Raw genomic sequence first — 16,075 nt, 5'->3', positions numbered from 1 at the left:
GTAGCAAATACCAATCAGTACAAGAAACTTTAGTGTCATTTGGTTATGCTATAGGGTTTCCTTGGAGGGCTGAGCATCAAACTCCAGATCCCAGATGGTGCATGGGGATAGAAATACTCAGCAAAGCACCCCTCATCTGCCCTCTATAACAAGACCATATAAGTTTCCTTCCTTTCAAAACCTTCTCTGACTGTGGTATGGTGGAGATGGAAATTTGTCTACCTGTTTGCATTTTTCCAGCTTTAATACCAAAAAAAAAAAAAATTAGTAACAACTTACTGTGTTAATTTAATAACACCTGCTATGAGCCTAAGCCTTGCCTGCTCATGGTGAGAAGAACTTCACTCTGCAAATGGTACCAAATGGTATCAGGCTCTAAATGTGAAAACTATAATGAAAATATATGTACTGTTTTGAAAGTAACATCTTTGCAGTCAGCGTGTACTTCCATGGGGAGGAATCAAATAAAAAGTTAATATGAAATAAACAGAAAAATGAACTGTGATGGTCAGCCCCTTGCACTAAAATACTACTACAATTGATACCTGTCAAGTAGACCATGAAATAAGATTCTTTATGATATGGCACTCTATTACATAAATTTCTAAAATACAGGAGAAAATTTGCTTTCTTTAGCAGTCTCATGTGAAATATTCTGAACAGCACAAAAAAGAAGCATCATAGCTAGGGACAGGAGTTTCACATAAACCAGTATATGTGATTCGAAAATAGTTCAAATCTGTAACAGAGCAGGGCTAAGTACAGACAATCAAAAAGCCCAAGTCTGAATTGATTCAGTCTTTGCAGGTTAGTTTAAGCTGCAAAGATTGAACCAATAAGCAAATGAACAGACATTAACTTGTGATTCAGGAAATGCAGATACAGAGAAATCCAGGGCAGCCTAAGGGCCAAAAGGGGAGCACATAAAAAGTGGAAACAGGGTGAGATCACTAAAGATGAATATACCTCCTCTGCTCGTGCTTGTAGGGAGGCAGTTAGGCGGGCCAAAGCTACCATGGAGCTGAGGATGGCAACCCAAGTAAAAGACAACAAGAAATTGTTTTTTAGATATATTGGGAGTAAAAGGAAGGCCCAGGGAGGAATAGGACCGCTGCTAAATGGGCAGAAACAATTGGTGACAGATAGGGGGGACAAGGCTGAACTCCTCAACGAGTGCTTTGCCTCAGTGTTCCTAAGTGAGGGGCACGACAAGTCTCTCACTGGGGTTGTAGAGAGGCAGCAGCAAGGCGCCAGACTTCCATACGTAGATCCTGAGGTGGTGCAGAGTCACTTGCAAGAACTGGATGCCTTTAAGTCAGCAGGCCCGGATGAGCTCCATCTGAGGGTGCTGAAGGCACTGGCTGACATCATTGCAGAGCCACTGGCGGGAATATTTGAACGCCGGCAGTGTGACGAAGCCATCAGAAAAGCCAATGGCACTTTATCGTGCATCAGCAGATACATGACGAATAGGTCCAAGGAGGTGATACTTCCCCTCTATAGGGTGCTGGTCAGACCGCAGTTGGAGTACTGCGTGCAATTCTGGGCGCCACACTTCAAGAAGGATGCGGATAACCTGGAGAGGGTCCAGAGAAGGGCAACTCATATGGTTAAGGGCCTGCAGACCAAGCCCTACGAGGAGGGACTAGAGAAACTGGACCTTTTCAGCCTCCGCAAGAGAAGGTTGAGAGGCGACCTTGTGGCTGCCTATAAGTTCATCACGGGGGCACAGAAGGGAATTGGTGAGGATTTATTCACCAAGGCGCCCCTGGGGGTTACAAGAAACAATGGCCACAAGCTAGCAGAGAGCAGATTTAGATTGGACATTAGGAAGAACTTCTTCACAGTTCGAGTGGCCAAGGTCTGGAACGGGCTCCCAAGGGAGGTGGTGCTCTCCCCTACCCTGGGGGTCTTCAAGAGGAGGTTAGATGAGTATCTAGCTGGGGTCATCTAGACCCAGCACTCTTTCCTGATTATGCAGGGGGTCGGACTCGATGATCTATTGAAGTCCCTTCTGACCCTAACATCTATGAAAAATCTATGAAATCTATGAAAAAATCTATGCCTTCAGTAGGTCAAGCCAGAAGCCAGCATGGCTCTCTGGCACATAATCAGGATGGGCTGTGTGTTTGCTTCCTCTTCCTGCTCTCAAAATCTCTGGGATTTGCAGCCCACACTCACAGAAGGAGGACTCTGCCGGGTTGCTCATCACTTCGTCTTCCTGCTTCCAGGTGCCTCTGGGATTTGTAGTCCACAGTCACAGCAGTAGTAAGCCAGCAGGGCAGGGCAGCTCTGTACTTGGGGAAAGGTGAGTTTAACCCTCCCCTTCCTTGCCTCAGCACCCAGCTGGGGTTTGCCTAGAGGGGCCACCGAGCCAGTCAGGGAGTTCAGTGAGCTAGCAAGCCAGCTCCCTCTGCTCCAGCTAGGAAGCAGAGGGGTAAGGCCAACTTTGCTCCCTGGAGCAGACAGCACAGCCCAGCCCAGGACTGAAAAGCATGCTGAGAAGCTGGGGGGGACTCTGATTTAATTTGAAAAAGGAAGGGGTCTGGGACAGAAGTTTCATAAACTGGTTTGACCTAAATCAGCTAAGTCTGTGTCTCAGGGCACCTCAGTGCTCTGGTCCTGGAGAGGAGAAACTGCCAGGGAGAGAGCCCTGGCAGTGCCTAATGAGCACAGCTGCAAGTTGCCAGGGCAACTAATCAGAAGCAGCTGGCCAGAAGGGGGCAGGGCCTGGCCTTTGTAAAGCCCAGGGCTGAAGCCAGGCTAGCAGTTTTCTGCCAGCAGCCTGGGAGGCAGGAGCTCTGAGAGTGAGGATGTGGAAAGGAGCATGACTTGCAAGTACAGCTCATAATAGCCCTGAGAGGCTGGGCACTAAGGTTTAGCCAGGGGGCTTTAGGTTTGTGTTACAGCCAGGAGGCTTGAGTTTGTTTGACTTTGTTATTACACCCGGAGGCTTGGGTGAGGCTGTAGGGGTTGGAGGAGGCCTCAATCATAGGTGCCTCATAGAGGGCCCCACGCTGGTGTGGGGAGCCCTAGCGCCAGTGAGGGCGCATTATTTTCACAGCGCCAGTGAAGGCGCAGCTCGCACGCCAGTGCTGGAGCGACTGGCGGCGAGGAGCACGGCCAGTAAGTTGTGGGTGCAACCAGTAGGTTGCAGGTGGGGGACGTAGACCCCGGATCGCATGCGGGGGACATAGACCCCAGCCCCAGAGCGAGGGGTGATTTCATTGAGAAGCCCAAGGTGGGCACGGCGAGCCCCAAAGAGGGGGAGCACCACTTTGTATTATTGAGAAGCCCCGGGTGGGCACGGCGAGCCCCAAAGAGGGGGAGCGCCATACTGAGGAGCCCTAGAGCGGGGCGATATTGAGGAGCCCGAGAGGGGCCATATTGAGGAGCCCGAGATGGGCATAGCGAGCCCGGCCGCAGGCTAGTGCGGCAACACCCCTCAGGCCGAGGCAGGGCGCTGCGGTTGCCCCCGCGAAGACAGGGAGTAGCAGCGCGGTGAGCCGGGGTCAGAGAGGGTATCCGTGCGGTTGGCCGGAAGGGCCGAGGCCCGCTAGAGAGTCCCTGAGCGGGACCGCACCAGCAGGGAAGTCCCAGAGTGGACGAGAGTCCCAGTGAGAGGCTGGGCACGAGAGAGAGCCCAGAGTGGGCTACACTATAGAGGAGGCCCGGGAAGCGGGTGTACAGACCTAACAACGTCTATTACATCTGCGAGGCTTGGGGCGTGGTATTAGGGGCTGGTAGGAACCACGCATAGCCCATAAGGCTGGGGTGCTTGAGTAGCACCCATCGTATGGGATGACCCACGAGGGGTCCAGGAGCTTACGTGCCCGAGGAAACACAAGGCAGCCTCCCTATTACATATTCCAGCAAGACGTGGCGGGCGAGAATGGAGGGTGCCCTCGGGCTGAAGTAGCGCGGTGAGAGGGCCTCAAGGAGATCACGGCCCTCTGCGAGGACCCCGCCGTGACAGTCTGATACTACATTCAACCAGTTTTATCATAAACCAGTTTCAGCCATTTTGAAACTGATCTATGTGCACTGAACTTCTGTACGGTTACAGGTTTAAACCAGTTTCTGATCACTTAAACCAGTTTGTGTAACTTCTTTCCCTAGCCCAGAAGTTCAGTGCACATAAACTGCTTGCAAAATGGCCAAAACCAGTTTAAGATAAACCTGGATAGATGTAGTATCAGATTGAACTGACTTAGGTTAAATTGGGTTACTGAACTTCTGTCACAGATCCCTCCAGATTCAAATTAATTCACAGTTCCACAGCATCCCAGGATGCTTTGCACCTCCCCCACAAACTCCCTCTCACAGGGCGGGGAAGCTAGCCTTGGCCCAAGCTGTCTGCTTCAGCGAACAGGGAAATGTGCTTTAGCACCTCCTGGCTTCTAGCCTGGGCCACTGCAGGATTGTGACTGCATTTCCAGAATCGAAAATGGATGTCTGTTCACTTGATTGTTGGTTCAAGATACAGAGCTTAGACTAACCTGTGAAGATTTAATTGATTTAGCCTTGGGCTTTTTGACTGTCTGTACTTAATCCATATGCTGCTATATATAATGTGTACATAAGTTTAGTTGTTATTAGGGGTACAGGTTATATTGTGTCATTAATGAATGCTATCAATTACAGAAAACAAAATTCAGTATACCTTTCATATGACTTACTGGCTTCTTTGTTTGTTTTTTGTAATTAATTACCAAATATTTTCCACTTCAAAGTGCTTAAAGGACTGTAAAAAGTTCTTCAAACTCTTTTTCTTTAAGCTGTTGATCAAGTAGAAATTTTCTGTTCTAATGTAGTGGAAAATACTGTTAATAGGAAAATGTCGTTCACTAGTGTAACTACTGTACCACACATGTTCAGTATTCTTTCTATTGACTAAATTCTAGATAGGAATTAATGGAGAGGATATTTGAGATTTAAATCATTGTATAATTGCTCAACACAGAGGCCCATATTTTAATTTCAATTACAGTTGTCTTTTAATGTTATTGGAAGACGATTCTTACGCTGTGAGGTTTTTTTGAACATTGCCATCTAAGATTGCTAGTATTTTTCATGGATGTTTCACTTTAATTGTATTCTAATGGGAGCCTAAATTGATTCAATTAAGTTAAAGTTTTTCAGTTGTGCTACTGTGAAACCTAAAAGACAAGTGGTATTTTGTTTTAGTAGTGAAAAAATAATCTACAGACATCTTGGCAGCTGTACTTAGTTCTTTGTTGTCACACTACAGGTACTCCTCACTTAACGACCGAGTTCCGTTCTTACGACTCGGTCGTTAAGCGAATTGGTCGATAAGCGAGGAGCCGGGCTGCGAGCGCGGGAGCTGTCCGCCCCGCGGTGCTGAACCTGCGGCGCACCGTTTCCACAATACAGGTACTCCTCACTTAACGACCTCCTGCTCCGAGTACCGACTGCTCGGAGAGCTGGTCGTAAGTCCGCGCGGTCGTTAAATAGGTAGGTCATTAAGTGAGGAGTCCCTGTACTCAAGTTAGAAATACTGTTCCACATTTTATAAAGTCATCCTTCATGTACAGTAGGAGGGCTGGCAAATGTTAACTTAATGGAATGTTGGGATCTAGTCTCTGATCCCAACAGTTGTGCCACATATGCATGGTAGGTGGTTCAGTTGCTGGGATCTGGGACCAAATCTGAATTGAACCACTGCCAGCAGACAGCCAGGGGCATGAATTTTCAAGTGCCAGATGAAGATTGACTCATCCTGCCTGCCGTCTGCAAACCCATTGGCTCCACTCCAGGGTCCCAGGTTTGGAAAGCCTCTCCCCATTCCTGGGGTCCTGGTGCACTGGAACCTTTAAAAGCTACAGGTTATAGCCCAGCCAGTTTTCTGAAATTCTGGCACAAGGGAACCCTGGGATCAGAGATCCTCTCCCAGATTCCGAGGTCCTGGCACAAAGGGGACCTCCAGATCAGGGAGCCTTTCCCCAGTACAGATGTTCCTGTGTTCAGGATGTCTAAAGTGCCTTATCTGAAAAGTAGGCCTGTGTGAGTTGACAGTGATTCGATCTGGCTTCAGATCCAGCTGCTTCTGATGGCCGCAATCTGATCTGGAGCTCCGGATTGGGTTTCTGCCTCAATCTGGCTGAAGCACCTCCGAAGCTTCTGAGCCACCTTGGAGATCCAGCCATAGGGTATAATGGGGAAGCAATGAAATATCTATCACTTCGTTGTTTTTTGTCCAATTTGGATGAAACTTGCAGGGTGGTAGCGTCTGCTGAGAGCAAGAAGCCTGTCAAGATTCAAGAAGATTGGTGCAGGAATTTGGGGGGAACTGTACCCCAAATTCTTGAAAGCCAAACTCATGTCATGGCTGTGTGTTACAACACAGGGGCGGTCAAAACTGGAGAGGTGGTAGTTCTTACTGTGGCCACAAAGCCTGCCAAGTTTCAAGAAAATGGGTGCAGGGGTTTGTGGGGAACACCACCTCAAGCTGTGGACATGGGTGACACTGTGTGTGTTAAGGTACAGCAGGGTGACAGCTGCAGGGATGGTGGCCCCTGCTGAGGCCATGACGCCTGCCAGTTGTCGAGGAGATCGGTGGGGGGGTTTCTGGGGCTCTGCACACCTAGCTGCTGACAGACAAAACTCATGCCAAGACTGTCTCTGTCTTGAGGCAGTTGACTGTTTGTATTGATTCTTTCCTCTCCTTAGCCTGGTTTTGCAGGTGCTTATTGATGCTCCTTAAGTCGTTACCTAGTAGCTAGGTCCTGTGTATTGAGCTGGTCCTGAGTCCCTGGTCCCTGAGTGAATCTTGATTGATTGATTGGTAACTGGTAACACAGTACGTTAGCAGCCAGGCCTGCAGTAGTGCCTCCCCTCCCCGCCCCAAGCCAGAGACAGTCAGTCCCACATGCACCCATGGCACAAGTTTTGCTTGTCCACAGTTTGAGGTGCAGTTCTCCCCAAACCCCTGCACCTATCTCTGAGAAACTTGGCAGGCATTGTGGCCTCAGTAAGAGATACCACCCCTGCAGCGCTTTTACCCCGCTATGTTGTAATGCCTAGACATGAATTTTGCTTTCAAGAATTTGGGGTGCTGTTCCCCCCCAAACACCTGCACCAATCTTCTTGAAGCTTGGCAGAATTCATCCTCTCTGCACACTCTACCACTTCTGAAAATGTCATCCAAATAGGAGAAAAAACAACAAATGTTATAGATATTTTATTGTTTCTCCATTATACCCTATGGCCAGGTCTCCAAGGCGGCTCTGATGCTCTTCAGAAGCTCCAAATCGCTTTGGGAAGCCTAACAAGGCCAGAGCTTTGACCCAGGTGTGCTGCTTCAGACCCTGAAGCGTCCAAAGCTTCTCTGGATCTGAAGCTGTGTCCAAAACCTCGCACAACCCTACTATAAAGGGCACATCATTTTAAAGTGCCCTGCTCCCCAGCTGCCTCAGAGCTATAGGACAAGGCAGTCAGCCTGCCAGCCACAGATCTTCCTGTGATTCAGTGTTTCAAAGTTTATTTTTCCACAACCCCCACAGGGGGTTGCCAGGCATGGGGGTTACCAAGTTCCCAGCACAGGGAGCCCCTCACCTTTCCTCCCACCAAGAAAACTTGCAACCCACTCTCTAGGCAGTCCATTTCTGGCATTGGGACTCAGGCTTTCCCAGTCCCAATGCCAAACCCCACCCCATCCCAATGCTGGTGCTATTAATCCACTGATTGCCAGCATCAGCATAGGCACGACACACATTCCATATATGATACCATACAAATGATCCATAAAAATATTCTACATTTTTTGCAGAATGCCTCTGTGGCTGATTTGCCTCAACAAATTAATTGCACCTGAAATGTAACTTGTGCTGGGGGCCTGAGCCCACACACAATTAATATCAGTATGAAGTAATTTAAAACCAGCTCTTTACCGTATGCCAGCAGTTAATTTATAAGCCATACATTTTCTAGGAGATTAACTATGGTTACTTAATAAAATGAATGTGACTTTCTTCTACCTCTTTTGAACAGCTTCAGTGCCTGGAGTGAAAACACAGATGGAAGATACTAATGACTTTGAAAGTGCATCTCAAGTAATGGGACCTGTAAGTATCCTTGCTTTATGGATGACCTTTCAAAACAACCCAGTGGATTAAGAGAGTTTGCATGTAGTAGAGATGTATATTTGACAAATGATACCTGGAAAACTAATTCAGTGCCAGTGTTGTTTCCTTCAGCCCTGTAAGAGGCATCCTCTTGAAATCAACTTTTATGTACACACTTTTATGTACCACTGATGAATAGATCCAAGGAGATGATATTTCCCCTCTATCGGGCACTGGTCAGACTGCAGTTGGAATACTGCGTGCAGTTTTGGGCGCCACACTTCAAGAGAGATGTGGATAACCTGGAGAGGGTCCAGAGAAGGGCCACTCTTATGGTTAGGGGCTTGCAGGCCAAGCCCTATGAGGAGAGACTGGGGCACCTGGACCTCTTCAGCCTCCACAAGAGAAAGCTGAGAGGCGACCTTGTGGCTGCCTATAAGTTCATCACGGGGGCACAGAAGGGAATTGGTGAAGTTTTATTCACCAAGGCGCCCCTGGGAGTTACAAGAAATAATGGCCACAAGCTAGCAGAGAGCAGATTTAGACTAGACATTAGGAAGAACTTCACAGTTCGAGTGGCCAAGGTCTGGAACGGGCTCCCAAGGGAGGTGGTGCTCTCCCCTACCCTGGGGGTCTTCAAGAGGAGGTTAGATAGGCATCTAGCTGGGGTCATCTAGACCCAGCACTCTTTCCTGCCTATGCAGAGGGTTGGACTCAATGATCTATTGAGGTCCCTTCCGACCCTAGAATCTATGATCTGCTTGCAAAACTTCCATTGAGAGCAGCCAAATCTCAACACCAGGACTCAAAGCATTCTAAGCAGCTCATTAATGTTTATATTAAAGAATATCAAATAACTATTCCCCTATCTTAATAAGCTTTATTTTGTTGCAATCAGTTTCTGCAAAATCAGTCTAAATTCTAACATTAGTTATGAAGCTTACAGTTAAAATCTCTACGGCAGCTCTACAAATTAAACAGATACCTTGAAACTAATAGAAAAGTGAACGATGTACCTATTTAAGTGATCTGATTAAAGGGGATCTGATAAAAATATATAATATTAGATACAATAGTATTTTCATCAAAGTTTCTTCCTTTGAGGTATAGAGCAGTCATATAAAGTTTGTAGAAAATATAGCCATGATTAAAATTATTTGTTAAGGGCCAATATTACCAAAAATCTGGCACTAGTGCTGTGTGTAAAGACAGATTTTTTTTCTCAAAATAAAAACTGTTAAAACCCAAAGATCTCTGTGCTATTGCTTATGTTTAGGAAGTGTCATACAATTAAATTCAGAAGTAGTAATTTTTGCTGAGTTTAGTTGTCTGAGAAACTTAGTTTCCATATATATTCTCTTTAATTCAGTTGATAAAAGGAAATTATTATCTATTTATGTAAGTGGAAAGCAAGTGCGCCAGCTGTTCTTTCGACTAAGGAAAAAAGAACCACATTATGAACACGTATTAACATATTTCTAGGTAATCAGGCAACCACCTAATAAATGCTAATAATATTTAATAACACTTATACTACCTTCCAACTGATGACATCAAAGCAATTCACAAACAAGAAGCTCGGATCCATGCCTAAGATTCTTAGAAGGTCTAGGATAACATGATTAAGCTTCTGTGTACAGTTGTTAGGAATGTGAGTCAGAAGAAGAGCAGTGCTGTTGTGGATTGGCTGGAGACTTGTTATTTTTCCCAGTCATGTTCTGCTTCACAATGAACAAATGGCAAAAGTTTTAATAAATTGACTTTCATTTTCTGAACACAGGAATTTTTTTCTTATTGAATTGAACCCATTACTATCATTTTTAATTTGTCCAACTCAACAAAAAAAAATAACATGGGGAAAGAGCAAATATTTCTGTGTCTTGCTGTTTTAAATTGAATTAAATGGAGGAGGAAGGAGGCAGAAGGAAAAAAGATCAGTCTGGATATCGAGCAAAGATTGCTGCAGCATTTTTATATCCTTATGTATTGCACATTTTAGATAGATAAGTACTGTGTATACACATATATACCCATGTATGAATATTATTTAGTGTTCTGCTGTCAGCCACTTTGTATCTTTGTTTAATGGCCTAATCTATTGTAAGATGTTGTGCAGCGGTATCTAGGAATTCAGACATTTCTTTTCTTTCTGTTATTTTTCCAAATCCGATTCAGATGTTAATAGTTATACACTAAAATGTAGCACACTCAAAAGAAGGCAGCCAAGGAATCTGGTGAGTGAGGTTCAATTCTTGGCTCCATTGTGTGTTCTCAGGTAAGCTTCTGTGCTTCAGTTCCCCACCTGTAAAATATAGTAACAACATTCCTGTACCTCATAAAGATGTTTGGGGCATAAACAGGAAGATAGCAAGGTGCTCAAGTACTACATTAATGAGGCCACATCCTAATGTAGACAAGGGGGAAAATCTGTACAATTACTTCATCAGTTTTGGAAAGTACATTTATATTTTCATATAGACTAGGAAATATGGGACCAGTTTTCTGATGGTGATTTAAGAGCTTTGTTTTCCCTATGATGAATGGAGGAAAAAAAAAGTCATCTTGGAATTGAGTAAATATGGTATATCTTAAAAATACTAAAGATACATACAACAATCAGCTTTTAAAAGTGGTTCTTCCCTACTGAAAAAGTTGTAAAGCTCAAAGTAATAGAAGGAAAAAATATTTAAAGAAACAAACCTCTATAAATCAATTTTGTGGTACTGATTTGACAGTAAAAATGGACAAAAAAATAAAGGCCATATTTATGCAAAAAAAAAAGGCCTCCTGAAGTTTGAATACTCTCTCTCAAATGCGTTAAGCAGTTCTCACCATCGGTCTACTTCAAGAGCCACAATGAGTTTCGATGCTCCACAAGGTGAAGATATCCCCTTATTAAATGTGCCATTGTAGATTAAAAGTACTTTCTCTTCCAAATTCCAAGCAGAGTTTAAGAACTCTGGAGGTTACTAGTACTTCAGCTACTAGTACATTTGAGAAGCATAGGAGTTCTGTATTATCTGTCTACTGGCTCCCCACCATTCCATTAGCTGGCGTATGGTCTGTGGGCTTGAGAGTCCATGTCTCTTGGGCTAGGGACAGACATTCAAAAACCCTGAGCATGAATTTATTCAATCTTTGCAGGCTAGTCTAACCTGGGTAGGCTGAACCAGTGAACAGACATCCCCTCTGGATTGAAGAAACGCAGGCACGTGCCTTCAGTGGCTCAGGCTAGAAGCTGGGGGTGCTAGAGCAGCCCTCCCTTCCCTTCTACAATGCTGAGCTGAGAGGGACATGGCCAGGCCCTGGGAGGACGCTTTGATTAGGGAGGAGGCCCCCATCCCTACACTGTTGATAACAGAGCATTCAGTTACACAGGGAGTTGTTAGCATTTGTCAGCCCATCAAACAAAACAAAACAGCCTCTCTCATTATAGATTCATAGATGTTAGGGTCGGAAGGGACCTCAATAGATCATCAAGTCCGACCCCCTGCATAAGCAGGAAAGAGTGCTGGGTCTAGATGACCCCAGCTAGATACTCATCTAACCTCCTCTTGAAGACCCCAGGCTAGGGGAGAGCACCACCTCCCTTGGGAGCCCATTCCAGACCTTGGCCACTCGAACTGTGAAGAAGTTCTTCCTAATGTCCAATCTAAATCTGCTCTCTGCTAGCTTGTGGCCATTGTTTCTTGTAACCCCCGGGGGCGCCTTGGTGAATAAATACTCACCAATTCCCTTCTGAGCCCCCGTGATGAACTTAAAGGCAGCCACAAGGTCGCCTCTCAACCTTCTCTTGTGGAGGCTGACAAGGTCCAGTTTCTCTAGTCTCTCCTCGTAGGGCTTGGTCTGCAGGCACTTGACCATACGAGTTGCCCTTCTCTGGACCCTCTCCAGGTTATCCGCATCCTTCTTGAAGTGTGGCGCCCAGAATTGCACGCAGTACTCCAACTGCGGTCTGACCAGCGCCCGATAGAGGGGAAGTATCACCTCCTTGGACCTATTTGTCATGCATCTGCTGATGCACGATAAAGTGCCATTGGCTTTTCTGATGGCTTCGTCACACTGCCGGCTCATGTTCCTCTTGGAGTCCACTAGGACTCCAAGATCCCTTTCCACCTCTGTGCCACCCAGCAGGTCATTCCCTAGGCTGTAGGTGTGCTGGACATTTTTTCTCCCTAGGTGCAGCACTTTGCATTTCTCCTTGTTGAACTGCATCCTCTTGTTTTCTGCCCACTTGTCCAACCTATCCAGGTCTGCCTGCAGCTGTTCCCTGCCCTCCAGCGTGTCCACTTCTCCCCATAGCTTTGTGTCATCTGCAAACTTGGACAGAGTACATTTCACTCCCTCGTCCAAGTCACTGATGAAGACATTAAAGAGTATCGGTCCAAGGACCGAGCCCTGCGGGACCCCACTGCCCACACCCTTTCAGGTCGAGACCGACCCATCCACCACGACTCTCTGGGTGCGACCCTCCAGCCAATTCGCCACCCACCGGACTGTGCAGTCATCCACATCACAACCTCTTAACTTGTTCACCAGTATGGGGTGGGATACCGTATCGAAGGCCTTCCTGAAGTCTAAGTATACGACATCCACCCCTCCTCCTGTGTCCAGGCGTTTCGTAACCTGGTCATAGAAAGAGACTAGATTGGTCAGGCACGATCTGCCCGCCACAAACCCATGCTGGTTTCCCCTCAGCATAATTTGCCCTGCCGGGCTCTCACAAATGTGAGCCTTGATAATTTTTTCAAAGACTTTACCAAGGATGGAGGTGAGGCTGACTGGCCTATAGTTGCCCGGGTCCTCCTTCCTCCCCTTTTTGAAAATGGGGACCACGTTAGCCCTTTTCCAGTCCTCCGGGACTTGGCCCGTGCGCCACGAGTGTTCGAATATTCCTGCCAGTGTCTCTGCAATGATGTCGGCCAGTGCCTTCTGCACCCTCGGATGGAGCTCATCCGGGCCTGCCGACTTAAAGGCATCCAGTTCTTCCAAGTGACTCTGCACCACCTCAGGATCTACGTATGGAAGTCTGGCGCTTTGCTGCTGCCTCTCTACAACCCCAGTGAGAGACTTGTCGTGCCCCTCACTTAGGAACACTGAGGCAAAGAACTCGTTGAGGAGTTCAGCCTTGTCCCCCCTGTCTGTCACCAATTGTTTCTGCCCATTTAGCAGGGGTCCTATTCCTCCCTGGGCCTTCCTTTTACTCCCAATATATCTAAAAAACAATTTCTTGTTGTCTTTTACTTGGGTTGCCATCCTCAGCTCCATGGTAGCTTTGGCCCGCCTAACTGCCTCCCTACAAGCACGAGCAGAAGAGGTATATTCATCTTTAGTGATCTCACCTTGTTTCCACTTTTTATGTGCTCCCCTTTTGGCCCTTAGGCTGCCCTGGATTTCTCTGGTCAGCCATGGAAGCCTCCTGGCCCCTTTCCCTCTTTTGCCTCGCTTGGGGATCGTCTTGCATTGTGCCCGAAGGATCGTTTCCTTAAGGCACAGCCACCCTTCTTGGGCTCCCATCCCTTCAAAACTCCTCAATAGATCATCATTAGTTCAAGCTCTTCTTAAACAACTTTTTCCAAGGAAGGAACAGAGGGACATTACCCAGCTACCTATTGATTAGCTTCCAAAAGCCCTAAGCTGACACTGTCCTGTCTACCTTTGTCTTATTTCCCACAGCACAGACCATAGTCAGTAGGCCTGTGCGAGTCAGCAGTGATTTGATCCGGCTTCCGATCTGGCTGCTTTGGGTGGCCGCGATCCAATCCAGAGCTTCAGACTAGGTTTCTTCCTCGATCCGGCCAAAGCAGCTCCGAAGCTTCAGAGCCTCCTCGGAGATCAGGCCATAGGGTATAATGGGGAATCAATTAAATATCTATCACTTCGTTGTTTTTTATCCAATTTTGATGAAACTTGCAGGGCGGTAGCATCTGCTGTGAGGAAGAAGCCTGCCAAGATTCAAGAAGATCAGTGCAGGAATTTGGGGGGAACTGTACCCCAAATTCTTGAAAGCCAAACTCATGTCACAGCTGTGTGTTACAACAGAGGGGGGTCAAAACTGGAGAGGTGGTAGCTCTTACTGCGGCCACAAAGCCTGCCAAGTTTCAAGAAGATGGGTGCAGGGGTTTGTGGGGAACACCACCTCAAGCTGTGGACATGGGTGACACTGTGTGTGTGTTAAGGCACAGCAGGGTGACAGCTGCAGGGATGGTGGCCCCTGCTGAGGCCATGATGCCTGCCAGCTGTTGAGGAGATCAGTGGGGGGGTTTCCTGGGGCTCTGCACACCTAGCTGCTGACGGACAAAACTCATGCCAAGACTGTCTCTGTCTTGGGGCAGTTGACTGTCTGTATTGATTCTTTCTTCTCCTTAGCCTGGTTTTGCAGGTGCTAATTGATGCTCCTTAAGTCGTTATATAGTAGCTAGGTCCTGTGTATTGAGCTGGTCCTGAGTCCCTGGTCCCTGAGTGAATCATGATTGATTGATTGATTGATTGATTGATTGGTAACTGGTAACACAGTAGCTTAGCAGCCAGGCCCGCAGTAGTGCCCCCCCTCCCCACCCCAAGCCAGAGACAGTCAGTCCCACATGCACCCATGGCACAAGTTTTGCTTGTCTGCAGCTTGAGGTGCAGTTCTCCCCAAACCCCTGCACCCATCTCCATGAAGCTTGGCAGGTGTTGTGGCCTCAGTAAGAGCTACCATTCCTGCAGCTTTTACCCCGCTATGTTGTTACGCCTAGACATGACATGAATTTTGCTTTCAAAAATTTGTTGTGCCATTCCCCCCAAACTCGTGCACCGATCTTTTTTGAAGCTTGGCAGAATTCATCCTCTCTTCACAGTCTGCCACTTCTGAAAATGTTATCCAAACTGGACAAAAAACAATAAGTTATAGATATTTTATTGTTTCCCCATTATACCCTATGCTCAGCTCTCCAAGGTGGCTCTGATGCTCTTTGGAAGCTCCAAAACCGCTTCAGGAAGCCTAACGGGGCCAGAGCTTTGTCCCAGGTGTGCTGCTTCAGACCTCAAAACGTCTGAAGCTTCTCTGGATCCGAAGCCCCGCACATCCCTAATAGTCAGCATGTGTTACAGTAGCTAATGCTGAGAGGTGTCAGTATAAGGCAGAGGAGAAGGGAAAATCCCTCCTTGAGCAGGGAGTGGTGAGGGGGAAGTGGGGAGCAGGAGGAAACCAGGCAGACCCTGCTTTGATTGCAGTTTCTGCTGGTGCTGGAGCTAGGGGGCAGAGGGGAGGGGCCAGCCATGCTGGGCTGGAGCAGAACTCAGAGCCCCACCCAGAGTTGCAAAGCATCTGAGATGCTGGAGGTCTCTGATTTAACTTAAACCAGGAAGAGGTCTGGACAGATATTGCACAAACCAGTTTGAGCCAAATCACTTAGGTCTGATACTACATGCAACCAGGTTTATCTCAAACTACTTTCTGCTATTTTCAAACTGGTTTATGTACACTGAACATCTGTTCCATTACAGGCTTAAACTAGTTCCAGATCACTTAAACTGGTTTCTGTGTAATGTTTGTCTCTAGCCTCAATTACTCTCACTCGTAGAGAATTCTACAGAGCTAAGAAACTCAAATTTGTGACTGTTGACTATAAATGACTTTCAAAGTATACAGTCTTTTCAAAATATGCTTTATTCCAACACATATTCTAAAATGCATATGGCTGCAGTATACCCTACTCTTTATCATCATTCACAGAATATAATATACTTACAGTTTGTAGACAAATGCGTTTTACCTGTGGCCAAAGTTTTGAACCCTCCAAGTCACCATGTTTGCTTAATTTAACGACACATCAAACTTTCATATGGGCAGCTTGCTTTTTGTTGAAATAACACATAGATCAAAAATCAAGCCCTTGCTGTCCATCCTGCAGCTATAACTGAGCATATTTGAGTGAACATGTCATGGAGTGGGGTCTTGTAGGATGGCCGTGATCTCCCCAAGGCCCCCCTAACATGACAAGTTGGTC

General features: G+C 46.7%; 1 protein-coding gene across 10 annotated transcripts in view; it reads left to right on the top strand.

Annotated features, from left to right (window-relative positions):
• The window catches only part of C3H8orf34 (chromosome 3 C8orf34 homolog), a 545,250-nt gene that overhangs the window by 252,579 nt on the left and 276,596 nt on the right, over nucleotides 1–16,075 (top strand). For all 10 annotated transcript variants that reach the window (XM_059723997.1, XM_059724000.1, XM_006260932.3 and 7 more), the window contains one exon: nucleotides 8,011–8,084. In XM_059723997.1, the coding sequence (XP_059579980.1) occupies nucleotides 8,011–8,084 (74 nt within the window). The remainder of the gene's footprint in view (nucleotides 1–8,010; nucleotides 8,085–16,075) is intronic.

This window comes from Alligator mississippiensis, chromosome 3 (genome assembly GCF_030867095.1).
Source record: "Alligator mississippiensis isolate rAllMis1 chromosome 3, rAllMis1, whole genome shotgun sequence".
Classification (NCBI taxonomy): Eukaryota; Metazoa; Chordata; order Crocodylia; family Alligatoridae; genus Alligator; species Alligator mississippiensis.
This window is presented reverse-complemented; position numbering and strand designations above follow the sequence as displayed.